Raw genomic sequence first — 8,158 nt, 5'->3', positions numbered from 1 at the left:
AGCTTCTCAAAAACTAGGGTATTAAAGCAAATTAGAAATTGGTAAGATATGAATATACATACACAACATGGCACACCAAAGGTTAAGAAAGCAATATTCATTTTCATGATCAACGTTTTTTTAATTTTTGTTTGAATTACATAGCACAAAAAATATATATTTTTACTATATATAGTCAGATCAAATGATAACAACAGCAAATTCTTCCTAAAAAAGCAAATTAAACAAACAAATCATCAACAACTACAAAACAACAATTGTCCATATAGGAGTATGTAGCATCTTGGGTATATGCCAGATGCATGGAACAATTGAGAAGTATGAATAAAATGATTAGAATTGATTTAAAATAGCATAAACTCATACTTGACAAGGTTTTTTTTCTTCTTCTTTCACCCCTTAGTTCCCCTTATTGTCTGAACTGAACTGGATGCTACTAAATATCCACAAAATCCATCTTGAATATACCACTTTGATTGTTTGCTAAGTTGGAACTATTTAGTATGAACATGCTTAACGTCACATCTGCAGAAAAAGCGCGGCAACATCTGAACCAAAGTACCTCAAAGATTCCTCATCGCTGAACGACTGAGGTGTCAGTCTGCTCATCAAACAATGTTGTAGTTGTAAAGGGTCAAATAAAAAGGCTATTGTAAAGATATTTTTCAGTTAAAACTTACAAAATGTCTCTAACGTTATCTTAAAATTCCACAAAATGTAATTCAATCAAGCAAGCATCTGTTTGATTTACTTGACACCTACCTTGTTTTAAGGCTGCTCCTCACAGCTTACAGGAAAATCTACAGCTAATATCTTGGTGTTGAATGCAGAGATAAGGCCTGCCCAGTATTGGCTTTGAGGGTTTAGGACTTTATTATAGCATAAACAGAAATCAGTATATTATTGGTAAGGTAGATACAATGGTATGCCTGAGTGAAATATATGAACTGCAGCAAAGTTTGAACTCATGAGTTTAATAACAAAGACAAAAACAGCAGTGCATACTGCTGCCGTGCTCTAACATTGTTATTTATACCATATTTAAAAGAAACAATTCTAGAAGCATCTGGGATTATAATTCAGATCTAAGTTTACAGCTCCTTCTTGACAGTTTCTCTATTGAGATCCTTGCTCCACTTTAGGGTGGCATTCATTCCTCTCTCCTGGAGTCTGTCTTGAAGCTGGGGTACACACAGAAGCCATTTAAAAAAACAAGTAGTTTTTTCCCCACACAAAATAAAAACATTACATTTGCAAAGAAATGTGCTGTGCTTTGACAAAGTTACAATAACCTTTCACCATTTAAACATTTATACTTTGATTTTGTTTTATTATGGATTCTTTTGGGATTTTATGTGATAAACTGACACAAAACGTGATTTTGAGAAGGTTGAAGTAAAATGAGTTTCATAAGAAGTTGTTGGAGGTTTGCAAATACAAAGCTGAAAAGTGTGAGACACATTTTCATTTAGCTCCTTTAAATAAATACTATACTTTTTGCTACATTTGTTTTTTTTTTTCTCATCAGCTTTAGAGATAAGATATTCACCCATTTTTCTTTGCAAAAAAAGTTTGAGTTCAATCTGATTTAATTCTCTATGGATACCATACAAACAGTATCTCAATTGGATTTAGGACTATCTAAAACCATTTAGTCGTAGTTCTTACTGTATATTAAGATTTGATATCCTACTGGGATGTGAACCTCTGCCCTACTCTCAAGCCTTTTACAGCTTCTTCTAGTTCTTTTAATTTATTCTCCTTTTATTTGGAAGAAAGAGTTTTTTCAAATGTATTTTGTTACAAGCGGCACATTTTTATACATATACATATGTAATAACAAATAAATCAAGTAAACAAGCTTTTAAGGCAAACACTGAAATCATATTTTTCCATAATGTGATAGAAATGTTCAATCATTCTTCTGAAACTTTGGTCAGGATTGTTGGTTCACTGTTTAAGATCAATGTACATTAATTTGTCAGGAACATTTTTTTTAAGATTTTTTTTATTATTATTTAATCTCAAAATCAATTTGATATTTTACCATTTATTTTTGAGTCATTTTGTATTTGTTATTATATTTTTCAGTTTTGTGTTATTGGCTTGACTAGTCGGAATTTGTAATAGTCTTTAATGGGAGGTTATGTACACTTTCTAACACAACTGTACATGGTGCCATATCTGACTTACCTTTTTCAGGATTTTCTCTTTCAGAACAGGGTCATTCAGATTCACGGAGTCCTCTGCCTTCAGTCTCAGCTTAACTACCTTTTTGAAAACTGGTTAATCAAGAAGAAGAGATGTTTTATTAGATTTAAACTGATTCTGCAAATTAAAAAAATAAGTTTAATCAAATAACTATTAAGTATAATAGTTATTTATACTGTTGTTTTATTTTTTCTTTGGTTTTTACATGGAGTAAAATAATCACCATGGGGACTGTAGCAGACAAACGGCAATCTTTGTTCACATGATAAAAATTTCCATTTTCCAGATCTCCCAGAAGATGTAGCACCACATATCACTGTCTTTGAGCCGATTGGATTATTGACAGAGTCCCAGGCACTAAACAGGAAGCTGCTTTGATCGGACCAAAAAAAGTTTGGGTCTCTAAACAGACCGATCCATGCATAGTCAGAAGGTATTGCTGTCGCTAACATATTATTTTCTGCATTAGTCCTTACAGTTGCAAGGTCAATAAAGTTTTCCCGGCAGAACCTTTGAGCACTAGACCAGTTCATGTTTTCGTTTTGATGAGTGAATTGAGGTTCCTCTGGTGTCCCTGTACAAAAGAGGGATGCGTTAAAGAGTTTTCTCTTTTTAAATATCATATTATTGTATACTATACTGAATAATAAAATTGTATAATTCCACTTACCGGTGTTACAGATAAATTGGCGCTTTAGTGCACAGTCATCATCATACCAATTTCCATCTTTCCAAGAACTTACACACAATTGACTTGCCTGATAAAATTCTGGTTCATTGTATGCACTTCTCCAGTGCCTGTAATCAGCACCAGCTCCAGTATACCCATCCGACCACTTCCAGTCGATTTCACTGTACAAACCAATCCAGACGTCAGAGCTGTAACCAGCAGATTGAAGCGTTTTATAAAGCAAGTTATGTTCTTCAGAGTTTTCTATGGTGGCCAGGTCTGTGTATTTCTGTCTGCAGAAAGTCTGAGCTTCATTCCAAGTCAAAGGTTCACTGAAGAAGTGGTAATGGCGAGTGAAACTGGAGAAGAGGCTGAAGCAATCTAAAATAATAAAAAAAAACATTTGTAAATGTTTTGTTGGGGTTGATTCACAGTCCGTTATTTTAATGCAAATTATAAACAACAAAACTCACTGACTTGATAGAAGCATTGCTCTCAGCAAGATCCTTTCCATTATCATTCTTCGCTTCAGACCTGTAAAGGAAAGATCTACAGTAATGAACACAGATAGTGGGATTGCTGAGTAGTCTGTTGAAACTCACTAGTGCTTTAGGCTTTTTATGCAAAATGTGTGACAAAATGGCAGGCTGCATGCAAATATTACAGTCAAACTGATAAAAAAAAAGACTTGCCTACATGCAGCTCTGCAGTGTTTCCATGTCTCACTTACGTACATTCTTATGAGATAGAAAGAACAGTTACTGTACTTGAAATCCAAAAGATTATAGTCAGAGTGGTTCAGGCTTTTCTTGAGTTATCTCTATAGTTATGCTGTTTATGGGCTTAGACTGCTGGAGCACATAGGGAACTCTTTCATCATTCTGCTTTATTCTATCTCCTTTAACCCCAGCCGGCCTCTGCAGATGGCCGCTCACACTGAGCCTGGTTCTGCTGGAGGTTTCTTCCTGTTAAAAGGGAGTCGATGAAATCAACTGGTTTTCCTTAGACAGAACACTTTGAACCAATCTTATTGAATATCTGGTAGAATTGTCTCTGTCAATGCATTGAGATTACACATGTTGTGATTTGGTGCTATATAAATAAACTGAATTGAATTAACAACTAAATAAAAAAGAAAAAGGAGGGAAATAACATTAGATTTGATATCAATCAGAAAACATGAAAACGTCTTTGTGCAAAGGTTTGGTTTTCTTTATGCAATTGCAAGTTGTGTGAGAGTTTACGTAAACATGTATGACCTCTCTTAAAAATAGCTTTTGCACAGTCTAGTGAGAATAAGTTGTTAGTCAAGATGTCAGTCGAAACTGAAGTGGAAATATTACTTTTTGAAGGAACTCTAAAACAGTACAGCTTGGTGATTGATTAGTATTTTCCCTTTCCATGGTAAAGAGGGATCTATCTCTCAACAAGAAGCTGAAGAACTTAGTTGTAGTATAACAAGATCTCCTTCATTTATCATAAGTTTCCAACATTTGTACAGTGATTGATACATGGAGGCAAAGTCCCTTTTTGGATTTTGTTGCACACTTTCTCAGCCAGCTAATTCTCATAGTCTTCTCACAAGAATACAACACACACGTAGTAATTATTATTATTTCTCCTGGTTTGGATTTTAGGACATGGCATATCCCATTATTCCCCTGAAGCTCATTATAAAGAACGGCCATGTGCTCCTTTTAAGTGAGTGGGTCAAGGAACAAAATATTCCTCATACCTCTCCAGGTAGTGAAGAAGATCAGAGGAATCATCAGCTTTGGGAAAAGGTTGAATTGTGGTTTGAAAGTACTCCTCCCCACATTTCAACTCCTTATTTTGTCTTGGATAGTTAAACATCCATGTGACTCTAACAGATAATGTAAAGTTCCACTTTGTGCAACTCATCAATCTAGCCTACTCCGCTAATTGTGAAAACATTGAAGAGGATGCAGATGATTTGCTGCAGACGATTCGCTGCTAAATTTGGCTGCTATGATTGGCTGAAATTATATGATGGAAGGCGAGTACTAGCTGACATGTCACCCAATGAGCTCGAAGTATTGTACTAAACGTCCCTTATTTTCACAGACAGACTGAACGGCAGCCATCCCAGATAGATAACGAAGAACTCAACTCATCAATCTGGCTAATGCCAGGTTAGTTGAGGGCAGGCTTTCAGAGAACTTGCCCTATTTGCTCTGTCTTTGCTCGAAAGTCCATTGAAAACCTGATGTAGAATGAATGTTCTCACAATGAACCTAGTTAAGTCCAAAAACAAAGAAAGATGGTAGCTTTACACCAACTGTAATTTTTCTTTTAAAAGGGGCGAACTCTAAACTTTGTTGTTTGTTTTTGTTTTTCTTGGCAAATTGTGTTTATGGTCAGTTTCCCAAAAATGCACTTTCCTTTTGATCAGGTTTTAAAAGTAAAAGGTATTAAAATGATTTAAATGATTTTAAAAGTTCATGGTAAAAAAAAACATTGCTGTTGCTTATGGTTAATGCCAATATAAATGTATACTTTTTTGTTTAAAAGTGGCACATTTCTCCTCCAAGAGTAAATCTCTGGACTTCAGATAGACAATATGGAGGAGTACCTGTTGAGTTTGTTTTGGGCTTGTTTTCAAGGAGTGGGCTGCTTTCTTTTTCTTGGCAAATCTCCTAACATTGAAAGTCACACAAAGCTGTTAGTCTCAAACACAACACCCAGACTGATATTACTGACTGAAAGAATGTTTCAAAATTGATATAGAATTTGATGAAAGCAATATTTATTGTGATGATCATGATTTTTATTTTGTTGAACTCTTACAGTTTGAATTACATACTACAAAAAATATGTATATTTTTACTTAATATTGTCAGAACAAATAATAAAAAGAGCAAATTCTTCCTAAAACAGCAAAATAAACAAATAAATCATCAACCAAACAAAAAAAATATATTCTAGATGGGAATATGTACCATCTTAGGTATATGCCAGATGCATGAAACAATTGAGCGGTATGATTACACTGATTAAAATTGATTGAAAATAGCATAGGCTCATATTTAACAAGTTCCCTTTAATGTGTGAACTGAACTGGATGCAGGTCGCATCTGAATATCCAGAAAATTCATTTTCAATATATCGCTTCGATTGTTTTCTAGGTTGGAACTATTTAGTATGAACATGCCTGAAGTCACATCTGCAGAAAAAGCGCGGCGACGTCCGAACTAAAGTACCTCGAAGGAAATTAGGCTCAAAGATTCCTCATCGCTGAACGACTGAGGTGTCAGTCTGCTCATCAAACAATGTTTTAGTCGTAGAAGGTCAAATAAAAAGGCTATTGTAAAGATATTTTTCAGTTAAAACTTACAAAATGTCTCTAACGTTATCTCAAAACTCCACAAAATGTAATTCAATCAAGCAAGCATCTGTTTGATTTACTTGACACCTACCTTGGCTTAAGGCTGCTGCTCACAGCTTACAGGAAAATCTACAGCTAATATCTTGGTGTTGAATGCAGAGATAAGGCCTGCCCAGTATTGGCTTTGAGGGTTTAGGACTTTATTATAGCATAAACAGAAATCAATATATTATTGGTAAGGTAGATACAATGTGTTGGATTTCACTGTACAAACCAATCCAGACGTCAGAGGTGTAACCAGCAGATTGAAGCGTTTTATAAAGCAAGTTATGTTCTTCAGAGTTTTCTATGGTGGCCAGGTCTGTGTATTTCTGTCTGCAGAACGTCTGAGCTTCATTCCAAGTCAAAGGTACACTGAAGAAGTGGTAATGGCGAGTGAAACTGGAGAAGAGGCTGAAGCAATCTAAAAGATAAAAAAAGCAAATGTTTTGTTGGGGCCGATTCACAATCCATTATTTAAATGCAAATTATAAACAACCTCAAAAACTCACTGACTTGATAGAAGCATTGCTCTCAGCAAGATCCTTTCCATTATGCTTCCTCCCTGCAGACCTGTAAAGGAAAGATCTACTATAATGAAGACAGATTGTGGGATTGCCAAGTACTCACCAAGGCTTAAGGCTTTTCATGCAAAATGTATGACACAATGGTAGTCTGCATGCAAATATTAATGTCAAACTCATCACAAAAGTTTGCCTACATGCAGCTCTCCAGTGTTCCATGTCTTACTTAAAGTAAAACACGTTCTTAACTATCGCTCAGTGTCTTACATGACAGTACGTTCTTATGAGATAGCAAGAACACTTACTTTACAAAAAGTAAAAGATTGTTGTTAAAGTGGTTCAGGCTTTCCTGAGTTATCGCTATCGTTATGCTGCTATAGGCTTAGAATGCTGGAGCACATAGCGACCACTTTCAACATTCTGCTTTTTTCTATCTCTGTTCTCCCATTGTGCAGTATTTCTTATTTTGTATTTGTCACAGTTTGGCTGTGACACCATTCCGGGGAGAAAAATATCATCTGTGCTGCTGCCATCAACACCTTTGTTTATAGATCTTGGAGCTTGGCCTGTTTTTCAGTGTAGTCCTGCTTCTCTGAGTTTGACTGACTGTATGTGCACTCTTTTATCCTCTGACCAGGGAACTGGCTTGGAGCTCATCTGCCTGGCTGTGTTTTTCCTGGACGGAGGCGCATGTGGAGCTGGTTGACAGTAACCTTTTGTATCCATGCTTCTTTCTGTATGTTTGCTTCTATCTCCTTGAACCCCAGTCGGCCTCGGCAGATAGCTGCTCACACTGAGCCTGGATCTGCTGGAGGTTTCTTCCTGTTAAAAGGGAGTTTTCCTCTCAGTTGTTGCTACAAGCATGGTTGGTCTGAGGGATTGAGTCAATGAGTCGATGAAATGAGCTGGTTTTCCTTAGACAGAAAACTTTGAACCAATCTTATTGTATTATCTGGTTGAATTTTCTCTGTAAATGCCGTTAGATTACATGTGTTGTGAATTGGTGCTATAAAAATAAACTGAATTGAAAACTACATAAAAAAGAAAAAGGAGGGAAATAACATTAGTTGAATATGGAAGATTAGATATCAATCATAAAACGTGAAATTGTCTTTGAACAAAGTTGTTTCATTTATGCATGTGTAGGTTGTGTGGGAATTCACATAAACATGGTTGACCGCTCTTAAAAATAGATTTTGCACAGTCTAGTGAGAATAAGTTGTTAGTCAAGATATCAGTTGAAACTGGAGTGGAAATATTACTGGTTGGAGGAACTCAAAACAGCACAGCTTGTTGATTGATAGGTAGCTGTAAGAGGGGTCTATCTCAGAACAAGAAGCGGAAGACCTTAGTTGTATTTTTAGACAA

General features: G+C 35.7%; 1 protein-coding gene across 4 annotated transcripts; it reads right to left on the bottom strand.

Moving 5' to 3' along the window:
* Positions 1–854: 854 nt before the first annotated feature.
* On the bottom strand, positions 855–6,888 carry LOC119788611 (macrophage mannose receptor 1-like). Of its 4 annotated transcripts, XM_038293140.1 has the most exons (6): positions 6,783–6,888; positions 6,502–6,690; positions 2,882–3,073; positions 2,435–2,785; positions 2,194–2,282; positions 855–1,181 (listed from the first exon to the last, which is right to left on the bottom strand). In XM_038293140.1, exons 1-6 carry the CDS (start codon positions 6,817–6,819, stop codon positions 1,092–1,094), a joined length of 948 nt encoding a protein of 315 aa, XP_038149068.1. In that variant the 5' UTR covers positions 6,820–6,888; the 3' UTR covers positions 855–1,091. The 4 variants fall into 4 exon arrangements, 3 of the variants coding, with proteins under 3 accessions (XP_038149068.1, XP_038149069.1, XP_038149067.1); XR_005281494.1 differs by lacking the exons at positions 6,502–6,690; positions 6,783–6,888 and adding an exon at positions 3,355–3,457 and having other exon boundaries at positions 2,882–3,262; XM_038293141.1 differs by lacking the exon at positions 6,502–6,690 and having other exon boundaries at positions 2,882–3,262; positions 6,783–6,873.
* Between the last annotated feature and the right edge of the window lie 1,270 nt (positions 6,889–8,158).

The sequence above is a fragment of the Cyprinodon tularosa genome, unplaced genomic scaffold (genome assembly GCF_016077235.1).
Source record: "Cyprinodon tularosa strain WSP-4 unplaced genomic scaffold, ASM1607723v1 ctg321, whole genome shotgun sequence".
Lineage (NCBI taxonomy): Eukaryota > Metazoa > Chordata > Actinopteri > Cyprinodontiformes > Cyprinodontidae > Cyprinodon > Cyprinodon tularosa.
Note: the sequence above shows the minus strand (reverse complement) of the source record. Positions and strands in the feature narration are given on the sequence as shown.

Excerpts from the sequence above, each read along its gene's own strand:
- LOC119788611 (XM_038293139.1), bottom strand. The coding sequence starts at position 3,401 with ATGATAATGGAAAGGATCTTGCTGAGAGCAATGCTTCTATCAA. Across the intron at positions 3,263-3,358 it reads GAGAGCAATGCTTCTATCAA|ATTGCTTCAGCCTCTTCTCC; the intron begins GTCAGTGAGTTT and ends TTATTATTTTAG. Across the intron at positions 2,786-2,881 it reads CCAATTTATCTGTAACACCG|GGACACCAGAGGAACCTCAA; the intron begins GTAAGTGGAATT and ends TCTTTTGTACAG.